Genomic DNA, 16,013 nt, shown 5'->3' on the forward strand with positions numbered 1-16,013 from the left:
GGGCAGCACTGGGGAGCACCGTGTCCCTCTGGAGCCCCTCCATCCGGGCTGGAGAAGGGAGTCCTGGGGGGCACAGGGAGCATCGTGCCCTCCCGGTGCCTGTCCCAGGATGGAGCGGGGAGCACCAGGGAGCCGTGCCCTTCCCTGTGCCCCATTCCATGATAGGAGCACCGGGGACTCGTGTCCCCTCCCGGTGCCCTGTCCAGGGCTGGGGAGCACTGGGGAGCATCCCGGTGCCCCGTCCCGGAGGGGAATGGGACGGGACTGGGGTCGGTCTCTCGCAGGGCTCTGTCCCGGTCCGGCGGGCGGTGCGTGGCGGGACGGGGCGTGGAGCGGTGCGGGGCACTAAAGGGCGGTGCGGAGTGCTGAGCGGAGAGGCTGCGCCGGGTGTGGAGAGGCGGTGCGGGGCAATGGGCGGAGCGGTGCGGGACAGGGACAGGGACAGGCGGTGCGGGGTGGTGCAGGACAGGCGGTGCGGGGCGGGACAGGCGGTGCGGAGCGCTGAGGGACGGGCACAGGCGGTGCGGGACGGTGTGGGACGGGGATAGGCGGTGAGGGGCGGTGAGAGACAGGCAGTGAGGGGCGGTGAGGGCGGCGTGGGACAGGGACGTGCGGTGAGGGGCGGTGTGGGACGGGCACGGGCGGTGCGGTGAGGGGCGGTGTGGGACGGGCGGTGCAGTGAGGGGCGGTGAGGGGCGGTGTGGGACGGGCGGTGCAGTGAGGGGCGGTGTGAGACGGGCGGTGCAGTGAGGGGCGGTGAGGGGCGGTGTGGGACGGGCGGTGCAGTGAGGGGCGGTGTGGGACGGGCGGTGCAGTGAGGGGCGGTGAGGGGCGGTGTGGGACGGGCGGTGCAGTGAGGGGCGGTGTGGGACGGGCGGTGCGCGGGGCGCTGAGGGGCGGCGCGGGGCGGTGTGGGACGCGGAGCGCGCGAAGATGGCGGCGGGCAGGCGCGCCCCGCGCACCGGGCTGCTGGAGCTGCGCGGCCCCAGCGGGCAATGGCTCCGCGTCCTGCTCACCCTGGCCGAGGACGTGCTGGGGGTCAGCCCTGCGGACGGCCCCGGGCCCGGCCCCGAGGCCCCGGCGGCGCAGCTGAACGGCGGCGAGCCGGGCTCCTCCGCGCCCGAGGCGCTCGCCAACATCAGGCGCACCGTGCGCGTCGTCAAGCAGGACGTGGGGGGACTCGGCATCAGCATCAAAGGTGAGGCCGGGCCCGGGGATCCCGGGGCGGCGGGGGGAGATAGGCATCGTCATCGGGACCTGTTGCTGCTGCCGTCCCGCGGCTCGCTCGGAGCGGACCCCGCGGGTAGCGGGGCTGGGGTCGGGATCCTCACAGCCCCCAGCCCCAGCTCGGCACGGGGAGGGGGATACGTGGCAGTGACGGGACCCGAACCATTGCCAGCTTAGGGAAAGAGCGATGATTTGGGGTGCGGAGTGACCGACCAGTGGCTGCCCGCCGTGCCCCTCCGGGGTGAGGGACCCCCGGGTTTGTGAGCCGGAGGGGCACCCCCTGTCCCCCGCACCCACGGGTAGGGTGCTGTCTCACGGGGCACCCGGTTACACCAAAGTTGCCCTTTGGGCCGGCGTGTCCTTGTCCCACCGTGTTCCTTAGCTGGGAAGTGCCCCTTTAAAACTGTCAGCAGAACGAAGGGAGCCCCTGGAGATCTGCCGGCGCTGGGTGCGGTGTTAAAGCAGCGCGCTCGCGTTTGGAGATGTGTGCTCCTGGGAAGCCTCCCTGTTCAATGTCTGTTTTCCCTCCCGAGCCGTCCCGCTCCTTGGTGACTCGCCTGAACTTCAGGCTGGAAACTTCTTAGGGCAGTGATGGCGTTGCTGCCTTTCTGCCTGCCTTTGATTTTCACGCGGCTCCGAGCGTGTTGGGAGCTGTGAAAGCAGGATGAAAAGGGCAGCGGGGACACAGGGACAGGGCTGTCACGGAGCGTGGCTGTGAGAGGCAGCGGCTCGGCCGCCCTGGGGGCACTGACAGGGCAGCTCTCGCCTCCTGACGTGGCTTCTCCTTCCAGCTCAGAGGGGACACGGACGCAGCCTCCGGCTCCCTCTGGAAGCGGGGAGGTTTTGCAATGTGAATGAGCGGGCGCTGGAACTGGATCGACACTGCTGGCCGTGTCTGCAGGGTGCCCCAGCGTGCCAGCCCTTTTTTTGGGAAGCGCAAACCCCCTTTCGTAACCGCCCCTTGGCTGCCAAGTTATTGCTTGCTCTGTGGCTCTCCCAGGAAAGGAGAAACGTCCCTTGGTTCAGTTAAAACTTTACTTTTCCAGTGACGTATGTGGAAAAGAAGTAGTTGCCATCAAAACTGGGCAGTGGAAGGTGCTGTGGAGGGTGGGGCAGCCTTGGTAGGGCAGGGCATCACTCCTCATGTCACCGTTCATGGGCCAGCCGTGTTTCACGCAGGGACACGGTGCCACCCGGGGGGTGTGTGTCCTGCCCTGCCACAGGACGTGGCTTGGGGCTGGCAGGACAGCGGGGAGCTGAGCGAGAGCCGGGCTGGAGGAGGTTCTTGGCTCTGGCAGGGCTCTCAGCCCTGGCAGCCGGGCGAGGAGCAGCCCCCGCCGGGGCCTCTGACAGCTGATAACCGGAGCCCTCGTTGGCTTGGCAGCGGCTGAGCGAGGAAATGCCTGTGGCACCGGCTGGGAGCAGCCCGGGGCGGGCAGTGACAGCGGGCTGCGCTCAGCATCTCCCTCTGGGATGAGGATTATCTCTTGGAGACTCCTCGGGACAGGCTGTCCCAGGGCACAGCGGGCGCTGCTGATCCCCGACTGCCGCGGGCAGTGGCGGCTGCATCCCTGAGCCCTGGCACGGAGGCAGCTCGGATCTCCCTGCGGGTTCAAGAGTCGATGTGCAAATTGATCTCCTGAAGCCGCCGGCAGTTTGAATAGCATTCTTTTAGTCAGGACAGCGGGGAGCAGCCGGTAAATAGGGCTGCTGTGTGGACAGGAACATGCAGGCAGATTGGTTCACCTCTCCCTGCCTCTTTGGCCTCTCCAAAAACATTCAGCTGTCCTGTGTGTTGAGATCATGAAGTCCTTGGAGCCAGGATAGTTGCTCAGCATACATGATTAATAATGCAAATAACGATACACTTCCCTGCCAAAACTGATGGGGAGATGGCCAGGTTATGTGTTCTCTCTGTGAATAATCTGTGACCAATCTGAGTGGTTTTGGAGCAATCACTTCATCAGCTGTACAGCCTCCTGGTACTTTGGCTGCTATGGTTGGTACAGGTGTCCTGTGGGTATCTGGGGGAGTGGGCAGTGGGCTGGCCTGGCACTGAATACCAGCAGAAAGGCTCAGCCTTGCTGGGACCATCTGCTACCAGAGCATCCCCCTCCCCACCCCCTCCTCCAAGCACTCCTACAGCCACAACCGCTCCCTGTCTCTTGTGTTTCAAGGTGGCCGAGAGAATAAAATGCCCATCTTGATCTCCAAGATCTTCAAGGGGCTGGCAGCAGACCAGACGGAGGCGCTGTTCGTGGGAGACGCCATCCTGGCCGTCAATGGCACCGACCTGTCCGAGGCCACCCACGACGAGGCCGTGCAGGCCTTGAAGAAGACGGGCAAGGAAGTGATCCTGGAAGGTAGGAGACAAGGATGTGATGGGGCAGAAGGGTTCTCCTTCCTGTTCTGGGATGACACAGGGGTGGCATATCATCTGCAGCTGCATTTGCATACTCTTTCAAATGGAAAACAACGTATGCAGAATAATCTGTGTGCTCATCCGGAGAGCTGGAGGTAACTGCTGGGATCTCCCTGTCTCCTTCCTGAGTGTGTGCCAGTGCTCCATGCCCAGAGGCTCTGTCTCCCTCTGTGGGACCTCAGGCAGGCAGCAGTGGGAGGTGTGGGACAAGTTTCTGGGATTTGGGATTCTTTTATTGCACAGCATCACCCCCACGTCTGCAGTTCCTGGGGCAAGAGAAAACATTTTCTGCTTTTCTCGTGGTTTTAATTTAAACCCACATCCCTGGCTGGTGTAGGTTTATGCCAGTGGGGAGGGCCCACTCCTGCTGAGCACCTTGGGGTGTGCAAGGCCTGCTCAGGAATTACCTATCCAGGGGATGCTGCCCACGGAGGGGGTCCCTGGAAGCTGAGGCTGCAGACATCCCAGGGATGCAGCCTTCACCACCCTGGAGCAGGCTGTTCCCTGGGAATGGGCTCCCTCTCAGTACCAGGCAGATGGTCCCTGCAGTCTCCCAGCCCTGAGGGGGCTGCACACTGTAGGAGCCCCTCAAGCCCTACTTGAGGGCTGGATAAGGGTTGATGGGTTGGGAGCATGGCAGTCCCATGAGGGATTGAGAAGAGAGACCCCATTCTTCTCTGGCTGCCCTTCACCTCACCTCTATCCATGTTTGCCCACCTCTGCCAGCTTGGCCAGGCTGGGATGGGCATCCCAGATCTGTCCCTCAGGAAAGGAGCCTTCCCCTCCCCTCACTTCCAACCAGTCCCTGGGGTCACCCTGTTTAACAGGGGGGTCCTGGCACCAGAGTCCCTTCCCAGGTGCCAGAGTGAGGTTTGATTTGGGGGCAGTGCTTGGGGCTGTCCCTGAACAAAGCAGTTCTGTGTGCTGTGCTGTCAGTAACCACCGTGGCTCCAGCTTTCCTGTGCCTTCCCCAGATTGTCTCAGCTCCAGATTTTCATTTTTAGCTTTGCTCAGCCCTTTCTGCTGTGGCTTCCTCCTCTCCTGGGAGCCTGAGGACCACGGTTCAGCTGGAGGAATGTGCTGCTCTGCACAGCTGCTGGGAGCAGATAGGGTTGGTGGTGGGGTGGTTTTGTTGTTTTTTTCTGACCAAAGGAAAATACAAGAGCTTCTTTCTTTGTGAGTCTGTGAAATTCCTGCCTGGAGCTGCTGCTCTTGGACCACCCTCCCTCCATTATATTCTGTTCATCCTTTGGTGTGGGTTTCCCTTCTGCCAGAACTCCTGCCAGAGGTGGAGAGGAGCTGCCCTTTCTGGAGACAACAATTTCTCTCCCTGGACCCCTCCTCCTCCTCCTCCATCCCCTGGGATCCAGGTCCCTCTCCTGGGAGGCAGTTTCAGGCAGAGCCTTTGCTGTATCTTGCTGAGCTCATGTATGACCTGCTGGGCTTCTTAATTAATTCAAACTCCCAGCAGGTACCTTTGGGAGGAGACTGAGACTGTGCTGGCTCCCACTGCAGCACTCTGGAGCTCTGGGATGAGTTTGTATCTGATGTTGTTGGGGTCCAGCCAGAGCTGAAGGGATCTCTGCTGCTCATCTGATCACTGATGTCACTGATAAACGTGGTACATTTCCACCCCTCCCTGGTTTTGGGTTTGGTGGCACAGTGCAGCTCTGCCATGGGGGTGGTGGGGCTGCCACTGTGCCATGGTCAGGCTGTCACTGCCCTGTGGAGGTGCTGGCCCTGCCTTGTACCTGCCACTGCTGTGGCTCTCCAGGAGTGGCTTCCAAACACCCTGCCCCAGGGAGAGGGGGTGGCCTTAAAGTGCCTGAAGAGTGTTAAACTGGGGCATTCCCTGCTCCTTCTCCTGCTTGGAGAAGGCTGAACTTTAAAAAGAGCACCTTAACATTACTTTGACACTTTCTGCTCCCTGCATGCTGCCAGGTGTGACTCCAGCTCTCCTTATGGTGCTCTGAGTGCTAAACCAGAGTGTTTGGCACAGCCAGTGTCTGTTCACTCCTTGCTGCTCCTGGCTGCGGTCATTGCTGGGGTTTGGAGGTTTTAGGGTGGTTTGCAGGTGGCATTGCTGCAGGTAACAAAACTGGGGGAGCTGGCACCTCCTCAGAGGGCAGTGAGCTGGGCTGAGGCTCCCCAGAGTGGCAGAGCTGGGAGCTGATGCGTTCTAATGTGAGCATCAGCACTGGCTCCCTGTGCCACATTTCACCCTGGGCTGCTCAGATTGGCCTCAGGCTCCTGGGTGTCACTGCTGCCCAGGCGTGAGGACATGCAGATACCTCTCCCTGTGTCCTGCCAAGATTTTTTTTGAATGTGCCAAACTACTCTCTTGGTATTTACAGGAGGAGTTGGGCTGTATTTATATTACATTGTTATTTCAGGGAGAGTCACTCTCCCTTGCCTTATTTTTCCCTTGGTTTTTTTTCCCTTATTTTCATTGCTTGGAATCCAGAGACTCTCCATGGCGGGGGGAGGGCTGATAAACATCCTTCCAGCTGCCCTGGGAAGGGCTCTGGGGTCAGGAGGGGTTTTCCTGGTGAGGCCCCTGTGCAGAATTGTCATGGGGGAAGAACTGGAAACAGTGGGGAGGAGGAGTTGGGGTAGTTATGGGCATCTCACATCCATGGCTTATTTGCCACAGGGGTGCTCCTGGGGCTGGCTCTGATTTTTAGGACTTGCTTGGCCAAGTAATTGCTTGGAAGTTTGAAATTCAGAAAAATGGGTGCTGGGAGAGAGTGGGGATGGGGATTCTCCAGAGTGCTGGCTGCCATAACTGTGGGAAGGAAGGCTTTGGATCTGCCCTGGGGATGATGCCAAGAGGTGATGGGGCACATGTGCCACCTCCACACCTCGCTGCTCTGAAGCTTTGCTCTCCCTGGGGAGTTTGCTGCGTTTGTTTCTCCTCCCTGGAAACACAGAGGGCTGTCCCATGATCTCCCTGCTGACACTGCAGCACAGGGGAATGTTTAGCAAAGGGCTGGGGCATGGAATGTGGCACTGAGTGCTGGGACAGGATCAGGGGCACGAGGGACAGCAGCAGCCTCACCCTGCAGCATCCCATGGCATCTTCCTCCCTGGGGTAGAAGGACTTGAGCTGGGGCAGCTGGCACAGGAGCTGCTGTGTTGTTCATGCTTGGGGCCAGGGCAGGGCATGGTCCCAGGGTGGGGTGCTGGGGACTGTGCTGGCCCTTCTGGAAGCACCTCAGAGCATTGGGTTGGAGCTGGCAGGTCATTTCAGGGTGTCTCTTTGGGGTGTGTGTTTGCTCAGCCCCCCAGTTTAACATGCCAATTTTGGCTCATTAATCCTGAGGCAGAGAGGGACCAGCTGGGGGTGGGATTAGCATCTCTGTAGGGCCAGCACTCAGTCTCCAGGAGCTCTCTGGAACATTTCCTGATGTGATGGCCTTGCTGAGCTGTGTAGATGCTGCTGGGAAGATTTTGGCAGGAGAAATAGCAGCACCATCCTACTTCTGACCAGAAATGGAGCCTGGAACCTCTTCTTTGAATCCAGGCTGTGATCTCCAGGTGAAGCAGAGTGTGCTGGTGACCAAAGCAGTGGGAGGGTGTTCCTGACCCTGCTCTGGGTGTCCATGTCTGTTTTCCTGCCTGGAGGAAGCATTGTGGCCCCTCAGTGCAGCTCTGTGGGGTCAGGCTTGGCTCTGAGCAGTGGTGATATGTGGGACAGGTTGTGCTGACTCAGGATCCAGGGTGCCAGGAGTGCTTGGTTTGTGATTGTTCTCCATCCTTGTGTGGAATGGGCTGATGGGGAGGGAGAATTTCTACCCAAGAAGTCAAACCAAGGAATTTTGATGGTTCTGCTCCTTTCTGGCATGCTGGGGAGAAAAAAAAAAAAACAAAACCAGCTGCAACACAGAGGCAGACCTGGTTAAACATGTCCCTGGTGCAGCTCACTGCAGGGCTCAGGACACATGGGGTGCTCCAGTGCCACCCCCTGGGCCCCTCCATGGGCACTGTCCTGGCATGGGATGGGTGGCTGCACACCCAGAGACTTTTGCTGTTCCCTGTAACCCTGAAATAAAGTTTACCTTGGTGCAAAGCCCTGAGCAGTTAAAGGTCCTGTTTGTCCCATCCTCTGTTCTGGAGAGGATCAGTGGGACAGGCTCCCTCCCTGGAGAGGCCACGTGGATCAGCCCAGCAGCCCCCCAGGCCCGTGTGCCTGCTGTAGGTGACTTTAAATCAACAGCAGCCAGGCAGCGTTGCTGCCCAGTGGTTTTTGGAGGGTGCAGGCTGCCAGGGAGCAGGCAGAGCCCCAGCACTGCAAGGTTGTAATTAAAAAGAAAAAAACTGTTCAAGAATTACAGTTACCACTAGCAGAGGTGATGCATGATGTGGTCTGAGTTGTTTGCATTAATGAGATGGAGGTAATTAATTAATCCATTCAATACCAACTGCAGTGAAGGGACTGACAGAAGTTTAAGTCAGCCCACTGTGAAGCCAGTGCTGGGGTCACTGGCGGGGACAGCAGCTCCCATGGGATGGTGACCTGGCCTTGTCACAGCCTCCAGCACCTCCCAGCTCCCCGTGCTGGCTCAGGACCGCCCAGCCTGAAAGCCTCCTTAAAGCCACGTAGCCGAGACATCAGAGCCTGCCTGTTGCCTCACTCTCCGTGCCCTGTCCCGCACCGGGCACTGCTGCTGTGCTCCCCGGCTCCCTCGGGACGTGACCCCGCCACCGCCCCGCTAATGCCGGTGACGTCCCCCGCGTGCCCGGGGAGCCAGGGGCTGGCGCAGGGACGCCGCTCGGGTTTCAGCGGCTCAATGGCATCTTTCTGAACTCCAATTAGTTCCCAGGCACCGGCATTACGGCAGGTCCCCGCTGCCAAGATTAATGGCTCGGGTGAGACCCAGCGCGGCTCGGATGCCTGCGGGAACGTGGCTATTTCTGTAACGGGAGGCGCGGGGCACGAGGCTGGTGGCCCCCGCCGCCGCCTTGGCCCCGGGGCCAGCGCGGGGTGACCCGGCCCGCGTGGCACAGCAGCGTGGCCATTTATAGCGGTTTGTGCCCGCACAGCACCCACGGGGCTCCACGCTGCTCCTGCCGGGCTGTCGGCATTTCGGGGTTTTAGGGGAGCTCATGGGATAGGAATGAAAGGGGAGAGCACAGAATGGGCCGAGCTGGAAGGGACCCACCAGGATCATCCAGTCCAAGCCCTGCACAGACATTCCAACAATCTCACCCTGTGCATCCCTGACAGCATTGTTCAAACACTCCTGGAGCTCTGGCTGTGACCTCGGGGGAAGATGGGTGGGAGATACCCCATCCTGTGGCCAGGTGAAGTTTGGGAGTGGGTGCATGCAGACTCTTTCCTGGTGGGAAAAGGATGTCCTGCTCCCTTCTGGCAGCACATCAGGCTGCTGTGGCCTGGCTGCAGCGATGGAGCTGTGCCCATCCAGCCACCTACAAGGGCTGGCTGCAAAGCCAAGCTCGTGTCCCCATCCTGCCACCCACTCTGCTGGCCTGGACCCGGTGTGGAAGCAGCCAGGATGGCTGGGGACGTGGCTGCAGGCACGTGTCTGTTCCGTGGTGTTTTCCTAAGGGCCTCCAGAGGGAAACCCTTCCCTGGAGTCAGTAGCTGGTCCCTTGCTGCCCCAGGGTAGGACCAGGACTGGCATCCCGCCTGCTCAGCTGGAGTTTTTCAGCCAGCATTGCCAAACTCATTTTCAGGATGTGGCTGTGGGGCCCCATCAATTTGTGGTGCCTTTCATCTCCCCCGTTCCCCAAACCTCTGGAGCCAACTGCCATCCCAGCGTGGCTCTGAGGGCTCTGGCTCTGGAGTGGGGACTGGTTTCTTGTCCCTGCTTTGAGGCTCACGGGGCAGGGCTTGCTCTGCTCTCCAGGGCTTTTCCTGGGGCCAAGCCAGGGTATTTGAGCACTGTTCCTCAGCTGGCAGCGGGACTGGCTGTACCAGCACAGTTTGGACTGTGTAATTTTGGCCTGGGACTCTTTCCCATTCCCCACCCCTGGCTGTGTGTGCTGCCCCAGGGAACTGCTCAGGCCTGGATCTGTGATCTGATCTGGGTTAAAGGCAAGGAAAAAGGGGGGAAAGGCCGTTTTTATCCCTCCTGCAGAGCTCCCCAGGCTGGGATGATGGGGCTGAGGGTTCCAGGTGTCATGTGAGGGTGCTGAGACCCTGGCACAGGGTGTCCAGAGAAGCTGTGGCTGCCCCTGGATCCCTGGCAGTGCCCAAGGACAGGGACAGGGCTTGGAGCACCCTGGGACAGTGGAAAGTGTCCCTGCCCATGGCAGGGAATGGATTGAGATGGGCTTTAAGTCCCTTTCCAACCCAGACTATTCTGCAGTTCTATGATAAGCAGTGTTCTTCTGTTCCTAAAGCAATTGCTCTTATCACTGAGGCCACAACCTCCCAGAATTGTCTCTGCCGGCAGGACCCTTACCATTCCTGGGGCTGGTGTACAAATCCTCCATCCTCCCTAGAGCCACACAATGCTCCATCCCCCTGCACCATGCAGGAAAGCCCCACTGACATCTGCACACAGCTTTTCCTTATGCCCTACAAGCTCTGACATGAGTGTGAAGGTCCCTTTAATGCTGCTTGAAATTCCCAGTAAATGGAACAAGGGGGTTGGAATGGGATGATCGTTAAGGTTCCTTCCAACCCAAAGCATTCTGTGTCACTCCCTGCGTGACCTTGCCCACCAGTGCCACCTGGAGCAGCGTGGGTGGCAGCTCTGATGTAGAGACTGTGGGGGTTTCAGCAGGATGGGATGAGGCTGCCCTGGCCTGGGCCGTGTCCTCAGCGGTGCTGCCTCTCTTCCAGTGAAGTACATGAAGGAGATCTCGCCCTACTTCAAGAACTCCTCAGCGGGAGCGACAGTGAGCTGGGACCCGTCCCCTGCTGCCCAGCAGAAGCGATCATCCCCGCTGCTGCCCCCTCGAGAGCTCCGGGAGAGCCGGAGCGTCCCTCTGAAGATGTGCTACGTGTCCCGCAAGTGCCTCCCCACCGACCCGGAGCACAGGTCAGTGCCGGGGCGGGCGGTGCCACCGCGGTGTCCGGGGAGCCGGGGGCGGGCAGGGGCTCACCGGGGCCGTGTCCCTGCAGGTACCTGGAGGTGTGCTCGGCCGACGGGCGCGTCGCCCTCTTCCTGCGGGCCAAGGATGAGGCCACGGCGCAGTCGTGGCTCGGCGCTATCCAGGCCAACGCGGCCGCGCTGCTGCCGCGGGTGAAGGAGGAGCTGCGGGCACAGCTGGCGGGGGCCGGCACGGTGGCCGGGCGGGACGTCAAGCACGTGGGCTGGCTGACCGAGCAGGTACCCCCCGTCCCCCGCCACCCCGTGCCACCGTGCTGCGGTGGCCCTGACCCAGTCCCTTTGCAGCTCCCCAGCGCCGGCACCAGGAACCTGCTGGCCGTGCTCACAGAGAAGGAGCTGCTGCTGTACGGGAGCCTGCCGCAGAGCCGCGACGCGCTGGGCAAGCCCACGCACAGCTACCCCCTCATCGCCACCAGGTAGGGGCCACCAGCTCAGGGCCCTCCTGGCCTGCTCAAGGATAGGGTGGTGGCTGTCCCTGGGTGCAGCGCTGGGAGTCAGGGCAGAACCCAGGGCTGGTGTCGGACTTACAAAGTGGTGACAGTGTCCAAGGGTTGGTGGCAGAGTCTCGGGCTTAGTGCGGGGGCTTAGGGCGCGGGGCTGGTGACAGTATCCAGGGGTGGTGTCAGGGCAATGGGGCACCGTGGTGGTGACAGCGTCCGGGGTGGTGTGAGGGCAATGGGCACAGTGGTGCTGAGTTGCGGGGATGGGGCGGGTGTTTCGGGCGGCTGTCGGGTTTTCGGGGCGGGTTTTGAGGGAGGGATGCGGGGCAGGGTTGGGGCGGGGCTTCAGGCTATAGGGCGTGGGCTCGGGGCGGAGTTTTGGGGCGGGGGCGGCTCCGGGGGCGGCTCCAGCGCGGGCGCTGCGGGGCCTCATCCGCGGGGCTGCAGCGCCCCCTGGCGGTCCCACTGCGCGGCCGCCGTCGAGCGGAGCGGGGTGAGGAGCTGGGACCGTGCGGGATGCGGGGCAATGCTGGGGCTGTGCGGGATGCGGGGCAATGCTGGGGCCGTGCGGGATGCGGGGCAATGCTGGGGCTGTGCCGGGAGCCGTGCGGGATGTGGGACAGTGCTGGGGCTGTGCCGGGGCCGTGCGGGATGCATTGCTGGGGCTGTGCGGGATGCGAAGCGGGGCTTGAGCCGTGTGAGGAGCGGTGCTGAGGAGCGGTGCTGAGGCGGTGCGCTGCTGATGGGCAGTGCTGGGATGTTCGGTGCGTGGTGCCAGGGCAGTGCAGGGCGCGGCGCTGTGTTGGTGTTGGGATGTTGCGGTGCAGGGGTGCAGCGCTGGGGCGGTCCAGCACTGGCGTGGTGCGGGGTGAGCTGCAGGGTGCGGTGCTGTGGCGGTGCCGGAGCCCTGCGGGGCGCGGTGCTGAGCGCTGGCCGTGCCGCAGGCTGGTGCACTCGGGGCCGGCCAAGGGCTCGGCGCTGTACGAGGCCGAGCGCTCCTTCGCGCTCCGCGCCGGCAGCCGCCTGGGCGTGCAGACCCATCTCTTCAGCCTGGAGAGCCCCCGGGAGCTCGCCCTCTGGACGCGCCTGCTGGTGGACGGCACCCACGGCGCCGCCGAGCTGGCCCAGGAGGTCTCGGCAGGTCAGCGGGGGCCCGGGGGGGCCGGGGGGTGCGGCGGGACCCCCGCTCACCCCTGTCCTGTCCTTGTCCCCAGCGTGCACGTGGAAGGGGCAGGACTGCACCCTGACCGTCCACATCGACAAGGGCTTCACCATCTCCACCAGCGAGCCCGGGCTCAGCAGGACCATCCTGCTGCAGCAGCCCTTCGAGAAGCTGCAGATGTCCTCGGATGATGGCACCAAGATGCTCTACCTGGACTTTGGTGGACCAGAGGGAGAGATTGTGAGTTGGCTTTGCCTTCAGCAGCCCCACCCAGAGAGCACCCACCCTGCTCATGGCACCCATCCTGCCTGGCATAGGGGTGACCCCTGGCCTGCCCACCCCAGCCAGCGGGCACAGCCCTTCCAGGGCCCCAGTAAAGCTGTGGTGGGTTTGGGGAGCTCTGGATGGTACCTGCCTGAAAGCTGGCTACTGCAGGAACAGCCCTCTCCATTACAAACATCCTTCCTTTCCTGTTTTGCAGCAATTGGACCTTCACTCCTGCCCCAAGACCATCGTCTTCATCATCCACTCCTTCCTGTCGGCCAAGGTGACCCGGCTGGGGCTGCTGGCGTGACGAGGGAGCCCAGCAGCGGCCAGAGCAGCCCAAGCCCCTGGCCCATCTATGCACCTCCCTCCTGGCCAAACCCAGCCCCAAGGCATCCCAAGGAGACTGCAGCCCCATGGGATCAGTCACCCCACCAAGGAGAAGCCCCATCCAGCCAGGAAAACCCCTCTCGGGGCGTTTGGGGGCGGCTGTGGGGTGAAACCCCCTTGGATGGCAGCACCAGGACTTCTCCGGTGCCTTCCTCCCCTCCTGCCTTGGTGGCTGGAGAAGGCCATTGGGAGCCCACCAGTGGACAGGTGGCCATCACCCCAGTGCCTTGAGAGATGATATTTTCTGTACAAAGAACCCATTTGTATCCATGTTTTATATTTATATTGCCCACTTGCAAACGCTGATGTGGCAGCTCTTCCACACGTGGGTCGGACCCCTGGGAGAGTCCCCAGGTCCTGCAGCACAAGGACCCCCTGAGTCTTTTTTCCCCAAGGGCTGAAGGCCAAACCAGCTCTAAAGTGCTTAAGGGACAGGAACTGCAAGATCAGCTGTATTTGCCAAATTTTTCCATATTGTATGGAATGATAGGAACCACTTTTCTCTGTTGGAGTTGGACGGTTCGTTTGGTTTTGTGCACTCTGGGGTCACTTTATTTCTTGGTTTGGGGGGGAGGGATGTCAGGTGGCTGCTGCCCAATGACTTCTTTTATGAACCAAAAGATTCTGCATGGAAATGCCTTTTTTGGGGGGTTAAATAAACTTTGCAGATCACAACCAGCAGGAGCCAAGATCTGTCTCCTGGTTTCACTTGGAGAAGTTGAAAATCAGTTTGTGGGTGGTGCCTGGGCTGAGCCTTGGGGTGTTTTCCACCAGGGGAAGGAAGGGATTTGCCTGGTGGTGCTGGGGACACTGTGAGGGGTTCAGGTGGGGACAGAACGTCTTTAAGGTGCCCAGCACTGTGCTGGGAGTGGCAGAGAAGGACATGCTGATGCCAGCACCAGCTTTGGTGATATCAGGTGGGTTTGGATTCCCCACACTTTAGAATGCTCACAGGAGGATGGGCATCATTTCCAAACTCAAGAAAGTTGTGTTTTGTTTTTTATATTTTTCCAGTAAGGGCAGCTGCCTGGCTGAACAGCAGCAGAGGCTTGGAAAGTTGTTGGGACCACAAGAAATGGCTCTGTTTGCATCACTGCAGTGCTGAGTTCTGGGTTAACCTTCTCCTTTTGAACTGGCCCTGTCCATGGGGGCACCTGGAGTCTCCCAGGAAAGCCATTGGCCAGGGACTAAAACACTCTGGCTGCAGGCAGAGGAACAAAACTGATTAGCAGCAAAATAATATCAGAGCAGCTGTGGCTGCCCCTGGGTCCCTGGAAGGGTTCAAGGCCAGGCTGGATGGAGCTTGGAGCAGCCTGGGATAATGGGAGGGGTGGAATGAGCTGGGTTTAAGTTCCCTTCCAACCCAGAGCTTCCCTGATTCTGTGGTTTTTAGTGATATCAGGTACCCTGCTGCCCTGTGAAGGGGGGAGCCCTGAGGGAGGTTTTGGGGTCACACTGGTGCTTTTGCCATTGCTGAACTGCTCCCCAGGGCAGGGACCCTGGTGCTGTGCCAGCCTTTGGGGTGCAGGGGGAGGAGTTCTATAAAAAGGAAGGAAATTTACAGAAATTGAGATCAACAAGGGCAGTGAGGTGTGTGTGATCTGGGCAGGGAGGAACCGTAGAACCGCAGGTTTGGGTTGGAAAGGAACTTACAGCTCGTTCCATGGCAGGGACACCTTCCCCTGTCCCAGGCTGCTCCCAGCCCTGTCCAGCCTGGCCTTGGGCACTGCCAGGGATCCAGGGGCAGCCCCAGCTGCTCTGGGCACCCTGTGCCAGGGCTTGCCCACCCTCCCAGGGAAGAATCGGCACAGTAAGAGTTTATTTGGTGTAAGAAATAATTCCTATTGAGTACATCAGCACTCAGCTGCACAGCTCCTGGCAGGACAGGCTGATGGAGAGGAAGGGGATGTCCCATTCCTCCCAGCACAGCCCCATGGCTGACAGCAGGAATCTTTTATGATGAACAAACCCTTACTTCTTATTGCACATAACTGTCAAATTTCCAGGAGACCTCGCAAAATGGATTTGCAAAAGAAAAAAAAGAGATCCCCTCCGCCCCCATTCCTAACTGTTAAATCAATACAACAAGTAATTTAGAAACAGATGCTGTATTTTTCTATGATCAAAAGCATGTCAGCACAAGGAAACACATTATTACTGCAATTTACCTTCCTCTTCTTGCCCTGCAGCCATTACTCTTTGGGGTTCATTGCAATAAAAGAGGGAATCGTTCCCAATCCAGAGCAGATTTCCTATTAATCTTATGGACCACAAACTGCTTTGACTTTCCCAGTGCTGCTGCTCCATGCCTGAGCCAGGGAGGAAATAGCTCCATTTGGAGTTGGATATTTATTTTCTTGGCTTTCTTTGTATTTGGGGTGATGGTATGTGGATTTTTTTCCCCTTCTACATTTCATGGTGGTTTCTCATCCTCTTCACCCTCCTGGCATCATCCTTCACTTAACAGGATCCTTTTCCCAGGGATGCTCCTGCAAAGGGGGCTGTGAATTAGACAATTGCTCCAGGAGGGGCTGAGGGAGCTGGGGGGGCTCAGCCTGGAGGAAAAGCCTGGAGAAAAATCCAGCAGGATCTTGGATTCCTGGGAAGATGTCTGGAGAGGTGCTGTGAGCACCCTGGGGACCCTGGATATTTTCCAGGCTGTGCTCATCACAGACCCCAGACTCTTGGGGAAAAACCATTGCAGTTATTCCCTAACACTCCTAGTTTTCCTGAGATTTCCAATCCTCACTGATGTAAATGTCCAGAAACATTCAGACATCTGGAATCACTGAATTTCTCTGCCCAGGGAAGATTTTGGGGTTGGCAGCAGGGACTGGATCCCAGTGCAGGATGGCATCTGTATGGAGTGATGAACATTCCTGCTTGGGACCACCCCACTGCTCTCTGGAGAGGAGCAGAAGCTCCTAAGGGTTTTATTCTGCCAGGCAGATGGACTAATACTTTTAAAAGCAGCTTTAAAATAAATATAATGAACTCTGCTTGCAGAGCTGGAGTGATGGGAATGG

The 16,013-nt window shown here is 59.7% G+C and overlaps 1 protein-coding gene across 1 annotated transcript; it reads left to right on the forward strand.

Annotated features, from left to right (window-relative positions):
• The first annotated feature begins 864 nt into the window (after positions 1–864).
• Positions 865–13,671, forward strand: SNTA1 (syntrophin alpha 1). The gene is made up of 8 exons (XM_074553537.1): positions 865–1,198; positions 3,405–3,590; positions 10,461–10,659; positions 10,743–10,950; positions 11,017–11,147; positions 12,116–12,312; positions 12,386–12,573; positions 12,815–13,671. The coding sequence occupies exons 1-8, from the start codon at positions 934–936 to the stop codon at positions 12,905–12,907; spliced, it is 1,467 nt and encodes a 488-aa protein (XP_074409638.1). The 5' UTR covers positions 865–933; the 3' UTR covers positions 12,908–13,671.
• The last annotated feature ends 2,342 nt before the right edge of the window (positions 13,672–16,013 follow it).

The sequence above is a fragment of the Zonotrichia albicollis genome, chromosome 17 (assembly GCF_047830755.1).
Source record: "Zonotrichia albicollis isolate bZonAlb1 chromosome 17, bZonAlb1.hap1, whole genome shotgun sequence".
Taxonomy (NCBI): domain Eukaryota; kingdom Metazoa; phylum Chordata; class Aves; order Passeriformes; family Passerellidae; genus Zonotrichia; species Zonotrichia albicollis.

Excerpts from the sequence above, each read along its gene's own strand:
- SNTA1 (XM_074553537.1), top strand. The coding sequence starts at position 934 with ATGGCGGCGGGCAGGCGCGCCCCGCGCACCGGGCTGCTGGAGCTGCGC. Across the intron at positions 1,199-3,404 it reads ACTCGGCATCAGCATCAAAG|GTGGCCGAGAGAATAAAATG; the intron begins GTGAGGCCGGGC and ends TTGTGTTTCAAG. Across the intron at positions 10,951-11,016 it reads TGGGCTGGCTGACCGAGCAG|CTCCCCAGCGCCGGCACCAG; the intron begins GTACCCCCCGTC and ends GTCCCTTTGCAG.